This window comes from Cupressus sempervirens, chromosome 5 (assembly GCF_028749045.1).
Source record: "Cupressus sempervirens isolate cs-2001-9-10 chromosome 5, ASM2874904v1, whole genome shotgun sequence".
Lineage (NCBI taxonomy): Eukaryota > Viridiplantae > Streptophyta > Pinopsida > Cupressales > Cupressaceae > Cupressus > Cupressus sempervirens.
In genome coordinates this window covers 1,017,933-1,041,740 of record NC_143122.1, presented here as the reverse complement: position 1 = coordinate 1,041,740, position 23,808 = coordinate 1,017,933, and the positions used below count along the sequence as shown (strand labels likewise).

Genomic DNA, 23,808 nt, shown 5'->3' with positions numbered 1-23,808 from the left:
TCCCCTGTAAAGTTATGCCGCTAAAAAGGGGACATGACAGTAGCTTTCCTGTTAATGTTTCACGCATTGTTCTTCCAGCACCATTTTGGTTTGTTGTTCTATCAGCATGGAAAACCACCTAGGTCCTGTGCAGTATCAATACTCATTTAGTAATTTATCAGTAGCAATTGGATTTAAAATCTATAGGACATCTGCCCTTCTAAAAACATTGAAAACTAGCAGAAAGATTGATACAATAGCCTTGGAAACACAGGCAATAGGGAATCATTGCCTATTTTCCAAATTCTTCAAGGACTGTGGTCTTTACATTCACTTTGGTTGAACTTTTCACATCTTGACATATTCGACTCTTGTAAGCATTGTTCACTGCCTCCATGGATCCCTCCTATTTTTTAGGCCTACCAGATTTAAATGCTCCTACCGAAGTTATGTGTGCTATAATTTCTAATGGTGCCTACCAGATTCCTATTTAAGTTATGTGCACTATAGTTCCAAATGGTTAACCAACTATGGACCATTCTTTCACATCTAATGACTGATTTTAATCTACAAAACTTTGGACTTAGTGACTCAAACCGAGACCTTAGCTACACAGAAAAACCTTTTGTTAATGAGAGGAGATCTTAAACACATGCATGGCTTCATGCACACATTAAATTTGACAGCTGAAATTTTAACGCAGCAGAGTAACCACATTTGTTTAATGCTGGCTAATGTGAACGGTAGTTTCAAATGAGCAATCACACTGGTTCTGAGCTTTGCATTCAGTTGACAAAGCATAAATTTGTAACTCAATCTCGTGATGATTAAATTTGTAACTCAATCTCGTGATGATGAAGATGTCCTCACATGGGCTGTCCATTGCAGTATGTAGGTGGTATCTAGCCATAAATTGAAGTCTCAACTTAAAATTATGCCCCATAAAGTATATATGAACATTTTTCTCTCTAAATCTACTCGAGTTATGAGGGTATGAATACGATATTTTGATCCCTTAATTTATATTCCAATTACCAACTTTTTTTTCACAATTTTTAAGAAAATAAAACTATAAAACAAGAGGGATACTTGGTTGGTCATATACAGTCCCCATTCTGAGACCCAGACACTCCAGCATGCAAAGGTTCATCATATACACAATGCTTAAAGCTAGTGTGCCAACAAAAGCGTCATCTGAGCAACAGGTTTTGAACTTACACTCTATTATTTTCACTTCATTCCAGTGTTATTTGACCAGCTGGTTGAGGTCAACTAAGTATACTTCAGAAATTTAGTGTATATTTAATACATGAAATATCTTAAGTAAGGTGCATTAACTGGATGACTTCAAATCCCATCCATGCTACTAAAATTCATAAAAATTTGGGTAATAGGAAAGTTCTTTTTCTCTCCCATCATCAGAGCATCTTGCTTGGTCCGTTTCCTTCCAATGGAGATGTAATGATACATAAAATTAGGTTGCTGATTTCTTTATGTCGTTAAATTTTAAACACTCTGTTTTCCATTGGTCCTACTGGACTAGGCTTTGCTTTGGCATCTTGTATGTCACCTATGATGTGGATGTTTAGTTCATTTCTTGAACTACGGTGATTCGAAGTTAAAGGCATTCAAATTTTGCTCTTAAATGTTTCTGCAGCAATCTGCTACCGATTTACTCACTGGTAGGCTAATATAATAATATTCTGCCCTGGCGTTATGTCAAACTTTTAAAAAGTGTCTTTCAACAACGAGTTGACACCTGTTCAGGAGTATTAGTTCAGTGCTTTCGCAAAGCTGTCACTTATAAACCTGGCCGTCTTCAACATCTAAATGCTTACAACCAAAGTGGTGAGATCTTTCCTTTAAAAGAACATCTCTTATAGACATAATTTATGATAAAACAGTCCTCTTACAGGCCTGCTAGTGAAAGTGTAACCTCTACAGAGGATCATAGATTCAAATCCCTTTAAGAATAAGTTATAAATGTTTTGTTGAATACTATGTAAGGTCATGGAAAAACAATACCTCTTGAGTGCACAGAAGAGTCTTATTCACCAAAATGGTAGTCTTTATCTACATACAACATTGATGAGAATAAAAATTAAAGCCCTTGAATGCGAATAAACAGAACTAATGGTCCCTATAACAACGTTGCATTCTGCCTTTAAGGTAATGATTGTATTGATTAGAACATCCAGATTGAAATTTTGCAAATATGAAGACTTACACATAAAAATTGCAGCAAAAGGTACCATATAAACCAAAAAGATAATTGGGATTTCCAAAGACTCTCTAGCTTTTGTGACCAAAGAAAATGTTCCTAATGATAAAAATAAAAAACTTATCAAACGATTAGCTGTTAGTGAAGCAAGGAGTCCACATTCTTGCACTAATGTCAACCTCTTCAGATGATCAGTAGGTAACCAATACATCAAGTAAAATTGTAATACACCTGAGAAAGTACACAATTATTCAGTACCTCAAAGCAGTTTTCAAGCATTAGATTATGCCTCAAACTTATAAAAAATGTCAGTGAGATTTTCTTTAATGAATGGGGTTGTGAATGGTAGATGGAAAATACAAAGTTGATACTTACATGATCAATATAGCCAAAGAAGGCTAATACTTGGAACCAATTATAACATGCATTTAACTCTACAAGATGATGCTAAACTGGAGATCAATGTCCCAGGTAGATACTCTCTTATTTCTTACAGCATTTTTAATTGTGTCTCTCTTACAATTGCCATATTTTCTCACAAGCTGTGAAAAACAAAATTGGTCATTATAATACAAATTAAAGAATCTGAGTATCTTATTTAAACCCTCAGAACTCTAAAAGATTGAGAGAGAAGTGTATTTGTATCCAGACTCACGATTCATTGCTAGATACTTACTACCTACATACTGTAATGTGCTGCCCAAGTCAAGACAACTTTGTTGTCATGATATTGAGTAACAAATTTATGCTTTGCCTGATATCTACGGAAAATGTATATAAATTAGCATGGTTGCCCCACTCGCAGATACCATCCACCTTAACCAGCATTAAACAAATGTGTCTACTGCCTAGGTCCATGACTATTTCTGACTAAATTCGATTAGTTAATTTAATTGCCATTTAGCCAACTATGCAGCATTCTTTGACATCTACAGACCGATGCCAAACTACAAAACTTTAGACATACTGCATCAAACCAAGAACTTAACCTACAGGACAAAATATTTTGATGATGAGAGGAGAGAATTTTGAAGCGTGCATTGATCTCTTGCACACAATTTGACATCTGAAATGTTAATGAAATACAGTGTACCCATTTGTTAATTCATCTTGATCGAACTTTACGCATTTGGGCATATTTGGCTCTAGTAAGCTCTATACGTCGCCTCCTTGCTTCAGCAGCAACTGCAACTTTGTTCTTTGAAAGAAGCATTTCCTCGTGAAAACCATTTGGAACCATATCACACATAGCTTCAGTAAGTGCATTTAGATCTGATATGCTTAAAAGACCTGAGGGATCTTTAGTAGGTCTTGAAGAGTCTCCATTCTCAAAGCCAGATGGAGATTCAAGTTCGGGTTGATACACTCCAACATGCAAAGGTTCTTCATACACAGTGCTTAGTGTACCAACAAAATGGTCTGACGAGTTATGTTCATTAAGCTTTGATAAATCATCAACACAAGCAAAAATCTTCGTACCATGACTTGAAACCCCATCACATGATTTTGGCTGTGAAGTTGAGAGTGGCTTCAAAGGTTCTTCGTACACAGTGCTTAGTGTGCCAACAAAATGGTCAGACTGGTTATGTTCATTATGCTTTGATAAATCATCGACACAAGCAAAAGTCTCTATACCATGGCTTGAAACCCCATCAGATGATGTTAGCTGAGAAGTGGAGAGTGGATTTTGCTCTTGTCTTTGAGTGAGACGTGCTACCAACTACAAATACAGAAAACAACCATTTCTCAGTAAAGTGCAATCCCTCATTTTCTCAACTCTTTGCAAAAGAAAAATTAACAAAAATGGCAGCCAATGTCAGGTTGTACCTGTGATTTTAAATGATAGTTGCGTTTTTGTAGCTCCTGATAGGTTTTCAACAATTGTTCTTCCTCCTAATCCAAAACATAACGCCCATGGGAAACATTCCTCTAGTCAAAACTAGTGAAAAACACTTGTGATTGCATAAAAGATAATAAAATATTTTTAAAATTAAAATAATGAGGAAACAAGTGATAAACAAACCAACCTTTTTCAATCTGCTCTTCTCTACAGAGAGTGAGTTCACCATTTCTTTCAATTCCTTATGTGTCTGCATTCATCAAACCCTATATCTTAGTGATGTACAAGATCTCTTACCTTTTCCAACAAGACAGGAAGATTTCATGCACACATGAACACAAAAGCCTATACATGCAAAAACTTGCATATATAAATGCAACACCATGCAAAAAGGCAAGTGCTGCAAATATGTGTATTTCTTCACTCTATATTTATAAGTTCATATATAGACACCAACCTTTTTCTTTGGCAGCCTTCTCCGACACACATTTTTAGCATTCGTATCCTGCAGAATTCCAAACCCAACTCGAAATCTAAGAGAATTTTCAAACCCAAATCAATAAATTCAGAAAAAAAACACCCAACTCAAAAAATCTGAAAATCTCTGACCCAATATCTTAACGATGACTTAAGCTAATTCAAAAACTCATGTACAAATCATACAATTCAAACAGCACTCCAAACCCATTTATAAACAACTCTAATCGTCCACATTCCATTACCATCATATACAAAAATGAAAAATAGAACAACCCCAATTCAAAACCAACTAAATCGTGAAAACCCACTTACCTTTGAAGACGGCGGCAGCCCACCTGCCCTCTCATCAAACTCATCACTTTCACTCCAGGATATTCCAAGAGGCGTCGAGGGACTTCTGTTGGCCAGTTTAGCTTGGTACGGAATGCGCGTGTCACTAAAACCACCTCTAGCGATAGCAGATCGCCTCCTTTTGACTCCCCACTGAACAAAAAAGCAATCCGAATGACAAAGTCTTAGCAGAGCATCTGCTGCTTCCATTTCTTCTGCTGTGAAGGCATTGCCAATCCCGAAATCCCTGCTGCGCTTCTTTGACAACTCCATGGCTTCTGCTACAATTGCTTATGTTACAAAACTTGAATAGGGCCACTCAAAGGCTGCTTAAATAGGCATTTTTTCCCTTCTATTTTTAAAGTTGGACAAGAAGATTGCCACCAGCGTTGTTGGATGAGCAGGGTGCGTTTTTCCTTGCGCTGAATACGAAGAAAGAAGAGGAGGTGGGCGGGATGGATTGGTGAAGGAATGAAATCCATCGAATGCGTTATGGCGCTTCATGCCACGTGGCCGGCTGCCGGCTCATTCCCTCCTTCCCTTTCGGTGTTTTTAGGGTTTAAAAGTCTGGAGTCGCACCACAGGAACCAGCTAAGAAAATACTAAGAAATACTCATTCATTAGGGGATGACACCTCGGATGACCGCGCTAGTCCAAATTATAAAGCCATGCACTCTCAACGAGCCTTAAAACCATACAAAGTGGGGAAATCACTTTTGGGGTTCTATGTGTTGCTTTACATGCCAACCATCTTTTCCATCTCACCAATGGCAGATAAATATTTTTTTCCTATACAGAAATTTGTAATGTTGACCTATTTTTTATGATTTTAACATATGAAAAAAGACTAATTATTTTTATTGGGATTGGTGGGGATTAAAAATAGTAAGGGAGAAAATTAATTTTCATTACATATTAATATAGAATTTTCAACACTTTGCAAATACATTGATTTATAAGAATTTTATGAATGCATTAATTACAATCTTATCTTTTCCACATTTGTGACAAGTGGATTAACTTTAAAAAAAAAAACAATTAGTTTTTATCCTCCACCTCACAAATGAATGTTTAATCAATAATAATTATTACTATTTATTTTTATTACCAAGTTTTTTAATCCAATATGTCTAATCAATGACAATTATTACTATTTATTTCTATTACCAAGTTTTTTAATCAATTATAAAGTTCAGTATTTCAATTTGTAATTTTTTTAAAAACTTTGATTTTTTAATAAAAGTACTTGAATTATTGCTATCATTTTACTTTTATAAATAAAAATAAATTAAACAACATTCTTTTTTAATTATATTTTATAATATTGTTTGTAATACTAGCTTATATATATTTTTATATATATAAAAAAGTCGAGAGTTATCCTTCTAGAGGCGCCTATTGCACTTAGTTAGATTATGAAAATAAGCGCTTCGAGAAGGATAACTCTCAGATTTTTTATATATATAAAAATATATATAAGCTAGTAGCAGACGCGGTGCACAATTAATAATGTTATTTGTTTAAATATATTATATTTATTTTTATATTATTATTTTTATTTTTTAAAATATTATTTTAATAAATTAAGCTTATTTAATTATTAGAATTAATAACTTTAATTATTAATAAATATTAAAATAAAATTTGGCATAATGCATTTGAATAATTAATTTTGAACGACTTGATAAAATGTTAATTTTTTAAAGGGTCAGTATCAATTTTATATTTTTATACATTTTATTATTAGTTTTGATGATTGTGCATAAATAATATGGCATCTAACATATGAATAAGAGCATAAATTTTATACATAATATACATATCAATGTCAGCAATTTCATAAATATTATTATTAGTGTTGATGATTCTGCATAGAAAATGTAACATCAAATATTGTAAGTGTACCTTTAAACATCATTTGAAGAGTGGAATTTATTTATTTATTTTGTTGTTCACAAAATTCACATAGATGAAATAGTGAAAATAACTTATTCATGTTGTTGTTCATAAAACTTACATAGATGAAATAGGAAATATAAGCCCAAGTAGAAGTATTCAGATGAAGTATAGGAAATATGAGAAGAAACTAAAAAAAGAACTTTTCTCCATAATGATGTAGCTACATCACATATTCCTCAGTGATAAGGATGGTGTTGCGACCTTTATTAGAGCAATGATCATGGTAGACTTCTTTCATCATTTCTGGAAATGCATCTGTTTTTGCAGATGTGTCATGCATAACTTTGGCAACATCTTCCATTTCCATTATTTCTAGTTCATCAACAGTATCAATTGACAATGCAGCATTCTCCAAAGCTTTGATTATATGTGAGCATGATTCTCGGATTATTCGTTTACATTTATCTAAATCAATCTCAAAGAAATTATTTGAGGTTATGGAAGTAGCAGGACTCGTAACAATGATATTTGACTCTCCAATAGAAGAATCCATAGCTCAAATGATATGCTGCAAAATTTTAAACAAATATCAATAAAAATATATATATAATCATTATAAGATATAATCAAATATAGAACACACAAATTAAATCTAGCACTTATACTTAAATATAGACCAAATGAAGTTAATACAAATAAAGTTTAGTTCACTAATTTTAAAATTATGAAACAAAATCAAATTAATATTGGATGATTATAATTAGAATAAGTAAATTATATTCATTGATTTTTTTCCTTCAAATTATATAATGAATCTTTTATTTAATAGTTTAAATAAAAAAAAAGTTATCCATAATATTGTCATCAAATATTAAGAGACATTGAAGCAAAAGTAAATATAATTTGTAAACATAAAGTGATATCAATGAATGAATCAGTACAATAATTACTTAAAACATAAGTACAATTAGTTAAGATATAATTATTACTTAATACATCATTACAATTAATTAAGATCTATAAAAATAAAATGTCATTAAAAAAAGATAGGATTTCTCAAAATAGAATAAATTAAAATGAAGAAAGTTATTTTTATCATTTATCATTGTATAATATAGACATTTTTAAAACATGGAATATAGTAGGAAGTGTTACAAACAAAATACTTATGTGTTCAAAAAGATTTTTACAGACATAACATTTAAGAATAACATATCACATCAACTATCTTCAAGGTGCTTAAGTCTATTTTCTTCATCCTTGCACTTGGAAATTTGTCTACCCTTTTTCATTTTCTTATAACGATCATATGTGAAAGGAGGCATTATTCTCAAACATTGGAGAGATTTTACACGTGAAACTGCCACAAATGTCAACCCTGCTCTTGGTCCTATATCAATTGTTGCTTTAGGAAGAGTCAATCCCTAAGATTTGTGAATAGTCAATGCCCATGCCAACCTCAATGGCAATTGAAGTGTTCTACCCTTTTGTATTGGTGGTATTGGAATTATCTTTGGATTATGATCTTCCAATGGTAACCCTGAATAACCATCAAACTCAACCATCACATATGTTGGAGGCTCAGGTGGAGCACTGCCTTGCTTGTAGACAACTTTTCGAATGTATCCAAGAGCCCCATTTACAAGACCAGCCTCTATCCATAGATTTGAAGTTAGCATGACCCTTGAATCCTTACATATTAACAACTCTAGATCAAGCTCATCATTTGACACAGTCATCTATTGTATTAATAGTACCTATTTTTGATGCAATACAACGTGCAACGGGATGCTTCAATGAATGCAGCATTTTTTTATTATGAGCATGAACATTTTCATTTGTTGAGAACAAATGAACATCATTATCAAATTCAAAATTTGTTGCAACATCTATGTTGATAGGGGTCCTTGACATTAGCAACCTCCAATCATCAATTTGTGGGTTTGCATCTCTTAGATTCGTCAAAAGTTGTCAAAATCTTTGTTGGTCAATATCTTCCCCATCTTGTCTAAATATCTTATCTAATGTGACAACAGTCTTAAATTCTTGCCATAGCAACTTTGCGCGCTTATTACTAGCATATGTTGCTCTATCATTGACAAGAGGCAACTGGCCCAAATCTCCCACCAATATTATAGATACACCTAAAATACAGTTGACGAAAATAATTATTTTAAAAACTATGTATTAATTCATAAATTTGATTCAAATATAGTATATTTCACACATGAGTTAGCTATTCATGATGCAAAAATAGAATCTTTACCTCCAAAGCTTATATGTGCAGATTGTGGGAATGCTTGGCGCAATCGTGAATCTATATTTTCCAACATGTTTTGACCAATGAAGCTCATTTCATCAATCAAAATATATTTTATATGTGACATTTCTTCTTGAAAACTCATGAGTCTTGCTCCTTCTAGTTGAGAAAAATCTCTCTCTAGTATTCTCTCTGGTATGCTCTTCGTTGCTCCATTTGGTTGCATGTACAGTGGATGATCGAGCAATCGAAAATGTAATTTAAGAACGTTGGACTTTTTATTATTATATTATGTGGATGTAGTATTAGATGGAATCATTAATACTAGTTGATTTAGATGTTACTCAGCGTCTTGGGATCCTTAAGTAATGTAACCTATTATGTATGCTTATAGTTGATTGTATGTTATTGTTTCCGCTACTATGTGTTTGATGTGAATGATTTATCTTTCATGATTAAATTTATTTATTTTTTTGGCAAACTTAGTAAAACTTTAGGTTAATTCTTTAGATCCCTTGGCGGGGCATTACACACAAATTCCTATTTCCTACTGTACCTAGATGACAAGTTTTGTTTGTCATTTTTTGAGACTTGTTCATGGATTCTTATAATTAGTTTTGGGTTAGACCATCCTATATATATGGAACCATTTTTTAATATAACCATGATTTTCTATAAGATGTGAGTAATCTTATCAATATGAGAATGAAACTATTAGTGCCTATATATCTTAGTTTCCTTAACCTTTCTTAACCTTGGGGATTAATCAAGTAATACCCTTAGGTTTGTAAATTTAAATTTTTGATACAAGTTCTAATTGATATTCTATTCCTAGTATTCTAGGATCAATTTGATGAAAATTTATAATGATTTATTTTGAGGAGAGAATTATGACTACTTAAAACAAGAAATAATGTTAAATATGATCTCTATTTTTAAAAATTTGATTCAGAAGATAGATTTTTTAAGAAAATAAATATTAGCTAGAAGAAATGCATAATTACTACTACGAAGAAGCTAAAGAAAAAAATAAAAAAGTAGTAAATTTTTTAAAATGATAATCAATTAGCCCTTACACAACACAACAATGAAACGATAATAATTTTATTTAAAAGTTGTCCCATGAATTTTGTAGAATTTATATTTAAAAAATAAAGAAAAATGTAAAATCATAATTTTACTATGATCTATTAGAACCAACTTACTTAATCTTATATAAATAAAAGAATATTTGAGGTCTACTTGAAGGTGGATTTATTAGGTGAAGGAAAAACTCCCCCTCTTTAAGTGTCTAACACTCTTGATACGAAAAAAAAGGTCCAATGTGAGTGGAAAGAAAAAATTATATATAAATTGTAAATTTTTAAAATATATTATATAAGTAAACATTTAAACGCTTTAATATTGTTTAGCAAAAAATACTTAATATAACTTTGTTGTTTGTCTTGGAATATCATTCTAATTTGATAATGCAATTAAAAATATTAGAAAATACTATAAATCTATTATATGGATGGCATTCTTTTTAACTATATTTATGCTTGAGAATATAAAACATTTTCAAAAACTAAACAAAGCCATTGAATTTATTGGTATTGGTCTTGTAGAAAATAAGATTTTAATTTGCCAATCTAAACATTGAAGTTTTGTTTCTATTTAAACAAACATAAAATCACACAACAAAAATAATATTTTGAAGGATATATTAGTTTATAGATTGATTATGAGATAATAAGTTATCATGGAGATTTGTACGTTGTTTGAATTGTGTTTCTCAAATTTTCCAACAACTTTGTTAAGCATAAAAGAATAATTAAGGCATTGAGGCCAAATTAGTAGTCATTGCATTTAAAGGCACAAGTAAAACAATTAAAGTCAAAGTAGGTGGTGGTTGAGATTCAATTTTTGAAGCTAATGAAGTAGTAGGGGTGAGACTCACTAGAAGCATACCATTTACATGAGAAATAATGTTATGAGAAGAAGCACTATCGATATTTTTCATTGTTGATCTCCCTCTATAATACACTATAAAAAAGAGGAGAGATTCTAAATAAAGACGGGGATTGTTTTAAAATTTCATTTCCTTAGCTTATTTCAAATATGCTTCCTTCATATTTACTAAAATAAGTTTAACAGTTAAAAATAAAATTCCTTTCAATATGATACTAAATATCCATTTTAAATTATATATTTGACACACTTAATCTTTAAATGATATTAAAGGGTATGTGCAAGATCATGGTGTGCCAAAAAGTGGCAATGTGAAAAAATTAGAGTTTGAAGACATCTAAAAGCGCTTCAAAATCCACTCTGACTTTTTTCCACCTAACCAAGTACCAAACCTGGAAGGTAAGGCCGACCCTTATCGGATATCCAATTTCATATCGGATATCCAATTTTTACGATTTTAATATAAAAAATATTACCTATAATAGTATAATATAATACAATACATTATAATATAATATTATATTATATTATATTATATTATACATTATAATATAATATATAATAATATTATTATATTAAAACAATATTATACTATAATAATAATATAATATAATATAATATTTAATATTATAATATATAGTAATGATATATATTATATATATATATAATATAATAATAAAAAAGTAATATATTATAATATAATATATAATAAAAAGTCTAATATATTATAAATTATAATAATATACTACATTATAATATTATATTATATTATAATACATAATGTATTATAATAATTAAATGCATTATAATATAATATATAATAATAATAATATTATTATTATTATATTATATTATAAAAATATTATATTATAATAATAATATTATATTATAATAATAATATTATATTATAATAATATAATATAATATTTAATATTATAATATATAGTAATGATATATATATATAATATAATAATAATAAAGTAATATATTATAATATAATATATAATAAAAAGTATAATATATTATAAATTATAATAATGTAATATAATATAAGATAATACATTACAATAATCTAATATAATATATAATAAAAAGTATAATATATTATAAATTATAATAATATAATACATTATAATAATTTATTATTATTATATAATAATATAATATAATATAATATAATATAATATAATAATATTATATTATAATAATATAACATAATTTAAAATACAATATAATATATAATAAAAAATAATATATAATATAATAATATAACATAATTTAAAATATAATATAATATATCATATGTTTTTTATTATATTATATTATAATAATATAATATAATAATATTATATTATAATAATATAATATAATAATATTATATTATAATAATATAACATAATTTAAAACATAATATAATATATCATATATGTTTTTTATTAAGTTATTGAAAGTGATTTGCGTTGTTGTGTGTGAGACTTTCAATATCAGATATCCGATATTGAATCAAATATCCGATATAATATCGGATATCTGATATTTGCCAGTAGTAATTAAAAGAAAAACACAGACCCGCGGCTGTGTATTATGCGTTTTGAGACCAATATCAGCTTCGACATCGGATATCGGATTTAGAATCGGATATCAGATATCCAAGTAAGTTTTTTTTGTTTTTTTAATTCATTTTTAATCTAAATTGAATAGATTTTAACATAATTGTGTTTGTTTTAGTTGAATCTAGGGTTTTTTTAAAAAAATTGGTTAAAATTAAGGTTTTTTAAAAATAAATATTACGTTTTGCAATTCAATAGGAATGGCTAATCAGAATGATGACATTGAGGCACAAGATAATATTCCTTGTAACCCCCCACCAAACGATCCAATACCCCCACAAAACCGTCCACCAAATGATCCTCTACCCCCTCAAAACCCTCCTCGAATAGAGGATTTGATAAATGAGAATCTCACCGAGTTGAGAGGTTTGCAGAGAACATATAATAATGTACCCGCATTGGCTCCTATGTTATCCACATTAAACACCATAGTGGATAACATTGAAACCCTTACAAACCAACAAAATGTCGCTCTTCATTGGCATGATGAAATACATGCAATGTTTGATGATGGTTTGGACTATGATGAGATTGCGGCCCTCAACATAACCAAAGAAGTTTTGGCTAGCCTTTTTACAAATCCGAAAATGGGTTTACCAGTCGACCTAAAAAAATCCAAACTATCCATTAAATGGTGCACAAATGATGCCATACGTGAAAACTTTTGGGATCGTTGGTGGATGGTCTTTGATATCCCTCCACATGGCAATTTAGACATACCATTTTATTTTCTTAGAAAATTATATGCAGAATTTGTGTTGAAACTTAAGGTGAACTATTGGAGCATGAAGCCCAACATGGACTTAGGACTAGGAGCTCCTCAGGATAGACCCTCTTCCCAATGGAAGAAAGCTGGCACTTTTGTCCCCCCCACTGATATCTCCCCTCCTCCTCGAGTGCAGCATCCAGATATTATGACAGAGGCTAGCTCTCAGACCATCAGAGCCATTCATAGGCTGAGTAGCCTAATGATATCTCAGGCTAGGTCAATCATGTCTCCTCGTGTTGATGATGTTGGTGCCAATTCATCATCGACTAGCTCATCACACGTTTGTGTGCCTCACACTTGCATTACATGCAAGAATATTTGCCTGGGTCCCATAGGTGATCTTCTTGAGTATCATTTTGTAGTAGGCGAGGATACACCAGACACACTTGCAGAGGCTACAGACCCTGATGCGAGAGAGGAGGGGAATGCCTCTACATGGACTCCTTCAGTGTCGGTACGTGTATACATTTTTTTGTTATGACATATGCGATTTAAATTTAATTTTTATAATAGAGTAATTTTAATTTTTAAGCCATATTGACTTTTATATGTATGTGATCTTCATTCATGTTTAGTTGATGACCGAGGAGGAGCTCAGACAGATTGATGATGCCATGCTCTCGGCCATTTCATTTGGCCTTGAGACATCTACAGTACATTATTTTGTGTTCGCATTTTCTTTTTATTTGATATTGTAGCATATATAGTTGCTAAACTTTCTTTTATCTTGCAGGTAGCAGCTATCCCGGGGGGAACAAAATGCGGAGGGTGAGCCAGCGCGCATTGACAAAGGAAAGGTAATTAGGTGCTTTCTATTTGATTAAATATCGATGCGTTCTTGTAACATGTTTGTGATAATCTCATTTAATTACATTCTTTATTGTATATAGGGCGTGGCTAGTAGCGATGACCATGTACAGATTCCGCATCGTAGACCATCAGGGATTTCCATTTGCACTCAGAGCCCCACTATATGTATAAGTATCATTTATTTTTTATTATCCTTATCTTCGTAAATAAATTCAAAACTGATTTACATGATATTAACAACTACTATTTTGTATCTCATAGGAGACTCCTAGTGCACATGAGGTCCGACGGGAGAGTTATGTAGATTTGATGACGCGACCACTCTTTCCTAAGGAGGAGTCTACAATAGTAAGTTGTAGTTTGAATTCATGATTAAATATGTTATAAATTTAGCATGCTATGAATTATAATGTTGTAGTTTAAATTGTAGATTCATTTGACAAACGTATTTGAACATATACATCCCACAATCAGAGAGGTAGAAGCATTACCGAGGGCATATGAGAGGACTCCTGACCGGCATAGGAGGTCGACGAGAGAGGTATTTATTATGAAATTTTGATAGTATAAATTTTCATTACAAAAAATATCATTATGCATTTGAGTATTTCAATGTTAGATACAAAGAATCATATAAATTTAGTAGTCTAACTTTGGGTTTTCCATTTTTGTTTATGTAGGAGGCATCCGATCCACCTAGTGCAATGAAGAGGCTGCATTTTGATCATCCACCAGCACCCTAGGATAGTATAGTTATCATAGGATGCATCATGAGACATTTTGAGATGGCATATGCCACATTGTATATAAAAACATTGATATTATACACATTTTGATGGCATGATCAGCCAAACTTTGTATATGGATCCATGTATTTTGATATATATTTGAGTTCTTTGTCTATGGATACGCTGGTCTATTTTCATATGTTCATTATTAATAAATGGTATATTACAGTTCAAAATTTTATTATTGATTCATATTATATGAGTAATGGTTTGTAAATATTATATGATTCATATTATTGATGCCCATATTTCAAGGATTTATTTGAAAATCTTAGCAAGTGGAGAAATTGAAAGTTTGAATATATGAGACGATTTAGTTGAACATTAAAAACAAAACTCCTGAGATTAACTAAAGTAGTAGGAATGAATGTTCATTTATTCCTGAACCTGAGAGATCCTCATCACTGTGAATGTGGGTATTCCTCAATTCATATTCCTTTAATCATTCTTCAATGCATATTAGTGCTAATTTAAGAGCTTTCTAAAAATAACCATATAAGAAGTAACCCAAAACAATGACACAATGAATTAAAGAACTTTCAATTATACACAACACATTCCATATGAATTCAATATTTATTCTCAACGTCCCTGGCACTAGAAAAGTCTTATTTTGAGTGGTTGAGCTAACCAAATGCTTTTAACATATATTTTGTCTTTTAAACATAAACTGTAATAACATTAAAAAGATGTGTGACTTATACAAATAATAATAGGAACAAAAGACGTATAAGTACCTTGAAAGATCAACCTCAAAATGCACTTAGAGCACCTTGGAGACTCCTTGGTACGAGGTGGCTGTGAATGATGGATGGTCTTCGTGGCTAGAACAAGGGTGTGACTAGGGTTCACCCACCCACCTGGAGCTAATGGCGCTGACGATTCGATGCCAAGATCAGCGGTTTCAAATTTACGCTGTGGTGCACCTATGAACTGAGGCACATTGCGAGTTTTGGCATCGAGCGAGATTGTTGTGCCGAATCCAAACAGAATGTGATCTCTAAAAAATGAGATAGGTTATTTTAGACTTCAACATCATCATCCTGTAGCATTTGACAGTTCATCGATAGCCCTCACGAGTTTCAAGTTATGACCCTTGGAAGATTGACCTCAAAATGCACTTAGAGAACCTTGGGGACTCCTCGGTACGGGGTGGTTGCGAACGATGGATGGTCTCCATGGCTGGAACAAGAGTGTGAGTAGGGTTAACCCACCCACCTGGAGCTAATGGCATTGACGATTCGATGCCAAGATCAACAGTTTCAAAGTTGCGTTGTGGTGCAACTATGAACTAAGGCATACTGCGAGTTTTGGCATCGAGCAAAATTGTTGTGCCAAATCCAAACAGAATGTGATATCTCAAAAATGAGATAGGTTATTTTAGACTTCAACATAATCATCTTGTAGCATTTGACAGTTCATCGATAGCCCTCACGAGTTTCAAGTTATGACCCTTGGAAGATCGACCTCAAAATGCACTTAGAGAACCTTGGGGAATCCTCGGTACGAGGTGGCTGCGAACGATGGATGGTCTCCGTGGCTAAAACAAGAGTGTGATTAGGGTTCACCCACCCACCCGGAGCTAATGGAACAAACGATTCGATGCCAAGATTAGCAGTTTCAAAGTTGCGCTATGGTGCAACTATGAACTGAGGCACATTGCGAGTTTTGGCATCGAGCGAAATTGCTGTGCCGAATCCAAACGGAATGTGATTTCTCAAAAATGAGATAGGTTATTTTAGACTTCAACATCATCATCCTGTAGCATTCGACAGTTCATCGATAGCCCTCACGAGTTTCAAGTTATGACCCTTGGAAGATCGACCTCAAAATGCACTTAGAGAACCTTGGGGACTCCTTGGTACGAGGTGGCTGCGAACGATGGATGGTCTCTGTGGCTAGAACAAGAGTGTGACTAGGATTCACCCACCCACCTGGAGCTAATGGCGCTAACAATTCGATGCCAAGATCAACAGTTTCAAAGTTGCGCTGTGGTGCAACTATGAACTGAAGCACACTGCAAGTTTTGGCATCGAGCGAAATTGCTGTGCTAAATCCAAACGAAATGTGATCTCTCAAAAATGAGATAGGTTATTTTAGACTTCAACATCATCGTCCTGTAGCATTTGATAGTTCATCAATAGCCCTCACGAGCTTCAAGTTATGACCCTCGAAAGATCAACCTCAAAATGCACTTAAAGAACCTTGGGGACTCCTCGTTACGGGGTGGTTGCGAACGATGGATGGTCTCCGTGGCTAGAACAAGAGTGTGACTAGGGTTCACCCACCCACTTGGAGCTAATGGCGTTGATGATTCGATGCCAAGATAGCAGTTTCAAAGTTGCGTTGTGATGCAACTATGAACTGAGGCACACTACGAGTTTTGGCATCGAGCGAAATTGCTGTGCCGAATCTAAACGGAATGTGATCTCTCAAAAATGAGATAAGTTATTTTAGACTTCAACATCATCGTCCTGTAGCATTCGACAGTTCATCGATAGCCCTCACGAGCTTCAAGTTATGACCCTCAGAAGATCGACCTCAAAATGCACTTAGAGAACCTTGGGGACTCCTCGGTACAGGGTGGTTGCGAACGATGGATGGTCTCTGTGGCTATAAAAAGAGTGTGACTAGGGTTCACCCACCCACCCGGAGCTAATGGGACTGACGATTCAATGCCAAGATCAGCAGTTTCAAAGTTGCACTGTGGTGCAACTATGAACTGAGGCACACTGCGAGTTTTGGCATCGAGTGAAATTGCTGTGCCGAATCCAAAGGGAATGTGATCTCTCAAAAATGAGATAGGTTATTTTAGACTTCAACATCATCGTCCTGTAGCATTTTACAGTTCATCGATAGCCCTCACGAGCTTCAAGTTATGACCCTCGGAAGATCGACCTCAAAATGCACTTAAAGAACCTTGGGGACTCCTTGGTACGAGGTGGCTACAAACGATGGATGGTCTCCGTGGCTAGAACAAGAGTGTGACTAGGGTTCACCCACCCACTCGGAGCTAATGGCGCTGATGATTCGATGCCAAGATCAACAGTTTCAAAGTTGCACTATGGTGCAACTATGAACTGAGGCACACTGCGAGTTTTGGCATCGAGCGAAATTGGTGTGCTGAATCCAAAGGGAATGTGATCTCTCAAAAATGAGATAGGTTATTTTAGACCTCAACATCACCGTCTTGTACCATTTGACTATTCATCAATAGCCCTCACGAGCTCCGAGTTATGACCCTCGGAAGATCAACCTCAAAATGCACTTAGAGAACCTTGGGGACTCCTTGGTACGCGATGGCTACGAATGATGGATGGTATCCGTGGCCAGAACAAGGGTGTCACTAGGGTTCACCCACCCACCCAGAGCTAATGGCGCTGACGATTTGAAAAGTTCTAGCCATTAGAAGTTAGATTTTGAAAAGTTGTCAAGAAAATTGCAAAAGTTGCTAAGTAACTTTTTGCAATTTTTGTGCTAAGACAAGTTTTATCGCAAATTTGATTGCAAATGGACTCTACAAACTCCTAGGTACCCTAATAATGTTCTAAACATCTAGAATTACCTAAAAAATATGGAATTTACCAAAAAGAGACTTTATTAGACCAATTGATGGCCAAGGCTTATAACAAAGTTTGAGGTTGAGGACACAAAATAATGCAAAGATAAGATTCCCATCAACGGAGTGATCTCGATGATGATCAAGTTGTGTAAGGAAATGGACTTAATATGTCATGGAAGATGTTAATGCATGCAAGGGATTGCTCCAAGGATCAAACCCAAAGATGAAGATGAAAAAGAAGAATTACAAACGATGAAGTGGAAATATGAGCCATAAGTCAAATTATTAATCTATTTTTCATAATAGGGGATGGAGGTACTTGGGTATGTCAAACTTATTTAAAAATTATACTTCTATATTTATAAAAAATCTAAAATTATGAGTCATGACAATGGTTTTTCAAAAGAAGAACAGTGATAAAGTTTGCAAGTGTAATGTATTGTTCTCAGTTTCAGATTTGCTATATGTTTGAAATGATAATACATGATAAATGCTTAGATGCATAACAAAGAAGGCAGACTTTAAACATGAACAAGAAGATCCTAAATCATATGACAATGACATATTGTAAATGATAAACATATGACTTGAACAGAGATAAGGTTTATTGTTAATGAGTATCAAAGTTTGAAACTAATTTGGTATTGAATTAAGTTTGAATTAATGAGTATCAAAGTTTCAAACTAATTTGGTATTGAATTAAGTTTGATAAATAATGAATCTTTTTCAAATTATATTTGGGAAGAATTACATCAAATTAAATTTGGGAAGAATTACATCTTTTTCAAATTAATGAAACTAGATTTTTTATATTTGATTAGTTTGATAAAAATAGTTTTAATAATCATAATGTCAGTTTTATGTCAAATAAGGAAAAAGCCAAACTTGTAATAAGATATTCGCAAGCAATTATCTTTTATATAGTTATAAATGCTCTTAAAATTGTCCTTATAGCCTTGTGTCACATGCAAATATGATTTGCAAAAACTTGTCCAATATCTTCCTCTTATAATTCCTTACAAAGAACCTACCAAAAAAAGTAAACATTTTACATCATATACAAAAAAAGTACACATTTTACATCATAATACATCATAAATTTTAAAAATTATCCCCAATACCACCCCCCCTCCAACTCTTCATGATGTACCTACATTCCAATATCATAAAAAAATTAGTAACTTATTGTATTAAACAAGATAATCATCAATTCATTAAATCATTATGAAGAAAATAACATAAGAAGTAAATATACGTAGTCGAGTGTTCCAATAAGGTCCTCTCTCTGTTTTAGGGTCTCCAACAGGGCTTCATGATCAACATTAGCAATAGTAAAAAGTTCTTTTACTTATGGTCTTCCTTGATGCTTCAATAACTTTACATTTGTTGCTATAATAAGATGTGAATATATGAGAATTACTTTGTTCTTCTGATAGTCTTCGAATGCAGGAATTCTATTCCTTCTAAGCATGTATGTCCGCAGCCATGTTCAAGCAACAATCACTGAACCAGTAGGATATGTGAATCCATCATCATCTGTGATCGGTTGTGCAAGTTTTTGTTTACCTCTTATACAACGTGCTACCCAATAATCATATTTCTCATCATTCTCTTGTGGTGCATGTTGAGATAATGGGTGTTGCACACATTGCATAATATTGTTATTTTATTATTTTATTTTGTTATGTAATGTTGTACCTAGATGGACGTGCAACATGTAAAGATTTCCATGGAATATTCTTGATGAGTTGTATTGTAACATTGTGAAAATATTTCATATAATTATTTAATATTGGGAAAAAGAATTAAATGCCCAATATTAAATGTGGGGTTAGTAGGTTAGGTAGCACATGGTTTTAGCACATGGTTTATGTAATACCACTTGGTGGTTTTGTGGGACTTGCTACTATATAAGCAGTCACAAGGGTAGTTGTTGTAGAGACAGAGAGAGTGACAAGGAGAAGACAAAAGGCAAGAGTCGAGCGGGACAAGGCTTGACAGGTTAGCCAAGGGAGCATTTGTGAAGGTTGAAAGCATGGCATGGGATGTGTGGATTCATGCTTGTTCACATAGTTTGCTCGGTTGTGACTATGGCCATGAAGGCTTCCATGGTTGTATGACAATGGTATTTTTGCTGAATAATACATGGTGATGGATGCTTTTGGAGGCTGGGTTTTTCCCTTAATGAGGGTTTCTCAGGGTATATCTTGTGTCACAATTTTGTGGGTATGTTGTCTATTCTCTTGCATGTGGATTTTAATTCCGTGTTTATTTCAGATCTATTATGGGTTATGTGGAAATGGTTATATTCTTTATTGCCAAGTTTCCTTACAAGTGGTATCAGAGCTATGGTTTTATTATTGTAACCCTAGATTGAATCCATGGGAATGCGTGAGAGGATAAAAGAAAAGGGCAAGATATATGAATAATTATTGCAGATCTAAAAGTTTTGGATTTGCTGTTATGATGGGATGTTAAAAGATTTGGGCATGTGAAATTGTTGGAGAAAAGGATTTTTTTGGATGTTTCATTTAAATGACGGTTTTGGGGGGTAGCTTGCAGAAATGACCTCCTGGGTAAAAATAGACCTCACCATTGGATCCGGGTCGACATTTCCATAAATTTTGATGTGTAATATGCCCTAGTTTGGCCATGTTCAGAGGAAATGAAAGAGTTTTTCAGTTTCAGCCCATGATGGCCGTCAAATTTAATCCCGTCGAAATTTTCGTCACTGAAAAAAATAAAAAATGAAAAATCGTACTGAAAATGGTAAAAAGACTATCTTAGTAAAATGGCCATAACTTTCTCTCAGAATATCGGATTTTAGAGTTCTTACAAGCGTTGGAAAGCTAATTCAGAGCACTACAACATGGTATAGGTTTGGTTCTATAATTTTGAGATTTTGTCAGGTTTTAAGAGCCCTAAAGTCAGATGTTATTTATTTTGAGCATGAATTGGGGCATAACTTGGGCATACGGAGTCGGATTTTGGACTTCGAGTAGTCAACGAAAAGCTCTTGGAGAGCTCTACACATTAGTTTAGATTTGGTGCAGGTTTGACATGATTTATTTGTTGATATATTTATCTGAATAGTTTATATATTTTGACTATGGTAACATTGTGAGTTTATGGCATTGGAAATTTAAGATTTGATGTCATTGTATACTTAGTTCATATTTCAGATTGGTCTCATGATGATATGGTTATCAGTGTTTGGATTTGGATATGCATGATGACTTATTGGGTCTACAAGTTGTGTAGTGTTGTAAGCAGTCTATACTTACAGATTGCATTTATAGCTTGGTTATGGGTTGTCTTTGCCCATTGATCTTCATTATTAATGCATATTCAGATTGGTGGCTTGAATTTGGGTTGTCTATGCCCTAAGTCACATGATTTACAATTTTCTTCATGTAGAAGGGATGAGATGTTGTTACCAGGTACAGTCATGGCAGAGGATTGTGGTTGACTATGCTGACAGGTTGGACACTTTGAGAGCCAAATGCTCAGTTCATGGATGTGATCATGGTGTCATGGATTTTGGCATGACATGATTGGTTATACAGGTACATCCTTGATGTTCATTAGCTTGGATTTTCTAATTTGGTTATGGTGGTATATCTTCTTGGTTGAGGATCATGGTTATTTGGTTTCTTTTGAGGAGCTCATGATGTGCACTTTGAGTTCTTTGATGGTTTGATGCCTTGGTTGATTCTCATGGTTAGAGGATGGGTTTTTTCATCATTATGTCATGGATAGCTTGGATACATGATTTAGTGGGAGCTTGTGACAATGATGAGGTGACAGTGCAGGATTAGTTCCTAGTTTTGTTTATATCTTCTTGGTTTGGAGAGGATGGATTTTATGATGCCATAGGTGACTTGGTACCACGGTTGAGTGGGAGTTGTTGGCATTGATATATTTATTGAGTGTTTGCAGATGTTGGAGGTTTGTCTTAGATCATGTTGCTGCAGAAGCATTTTTGACATTTGCATGGTGCACTTGTTATCTTCATAGTGTTTGAAGATGGTTAGATCTTGAGGACTCATGGAGTTCTTGGTTATCTTCATGGTGTATGGAGATGGTTCTTCCTGATATGTGGAGATGGTTTTCTTCATGGTGTGTGGAGATGGTTGCATCTTGAGGACTCACAGGGTTCTTAGCAAAGGTGTGGTTTATGCTTTTATTTGGCATGTTATCCTTGGTATGAGGATGGTTTCATTATTATGTCATGGTATACTCTTGATACGCATCTAGAGTTGTGACATGTTATGGTGTGTTCATATGGAGCATGTTATCTCTTTGGTTGAGATGGTAAGATCATGGTGTCATGTTTATGTTCCTGAGGCCATGGTTGGAACTTTGACATTGATCTTGGTTTAGTTTCTTAGTATTGAGTACACTGATCATAAGCTGGATACTTCATGATATTGCTATGTTACATTTGGAGTTGGCATGGATTGATTGGTTACAGGTGCTCATGGATACTTAGAGACGGTGGTGACGCTGATTTCTCTTGGATTAGAGAAGTATTTGTTGGGACGGTTGATGGTTTCAGCAGGAAGTCCGAGGGGTAGTCACCTGATATAGACTTGAGAGGAGATTGTTCTTAGACGAGTCTTGGTTGGAGACTTGGGTATCTTGATGAGCATTCTCATTCCCCACTCTTGGTCTACTCGGTAGTTTGCTACTTGAGAGGTATAGCCCATTATTTTCTCTCAGTTGCATTATATTTATGCTTATCTTTCATGGATATGGATCTTGAGCTATGGTACATGAGTTAGTTCTGGAGGGTTCATTTGAGAGATGGTTTAGCATTGGTTATCTCCATGTGCATATGTTTTTATGTTGGTTGAGTTTGGGAGATGGTTTTATATTGGGCATATTCCTTGGATTAGGAATGGTTATTCTTTGGTTTAAGAATGGTTTATGAGTTTGATCTTCTTGTGAGAGGCTTACATCCATGATTAGTTATATGGTATGGTTTGGGTGTTGCTGAGGCTTCTTGTTGGGGTTTTATGGAGGAGATCATACTTGCACAGTTTACATCTAGAGGTGTGTGTAGAAGGACATGATACAGGTTATGATTTGCATGGTTTCTCTAGTCTTGGTTATCTTCCTGGATGTTCAGTTTTGACTACATTAGATTTGAGATTGGTTGGAGATTGTGATCACTGGTTTGTGCTCATGTATGTCATGTGAGAGATGACATGGTTATTTCTTTATCTCTTTCTTTTGTTGGTTGTGGAGAATTCGAGAGAGCATTGGAGACTTGTTATGAGAGTTGTTCTTGCAGGATATCAGTTTATG

At 33.5% G+C, this 23,808-nt stretch overlaps 1 protein-coding gene across 1 annotated transcript; it reads right to left on the bottom strand.

The window, feature by feature from the left end:
- Positions 1-2,642: 2,642 nt before the first annotated feature.
- LOC149554305 (uncharacterized) lies at positions 2,643-5,382 on the bottom strand. Its single transcript, XM_089828427.1, has 5 exons — positions 4,833-5,382; positions 4,498-4,545; positions 4,228-4,290; positions 4,028-4,093; positions 2,643-3,920 (listed from the first exon to the last, which is right to left on the bottom strand). The coding sequence occupies exons 1-5, from the start codon at positions 5,121-5,123 to the stop codon at positions 3,306-3,308; spliced, it is 1,083 nt and encodes a 360-aa protein (XP_089684553.1). The 5' UTR covers positions 5,124-5,382; the 3' UTR covers positions 2,643-3,305.
- Positions 5,383-23,808: the final 18,426 nt, after the last annotated feature.

Excerpts from the sequence above, each read along its gene's own strand:
- LOC149554305 (XM_089828427.1), bottom strand. The coding sequence starts at position 5,123 with ATGGAGTTGTCAAAGAAGCGCAGCAGGGATTTCGGGATTGGCAATGCC. Across the intron at positions 4,546-4,832 it reads GGCTGCCGCCGTCTTCAAAG|GATACGAATGCTAAAAATGT; the intron begins GTAAGTGGGTTT and ends GGAATTCTGCAG. Across the intron at positions 3,921-4,027 it reads ACTATCATTTAAAATCACAG|TTGGTAGCACGTCTCACTCA; the intron begins GTACAACCTGAC and ends CTGTATTTGTAG.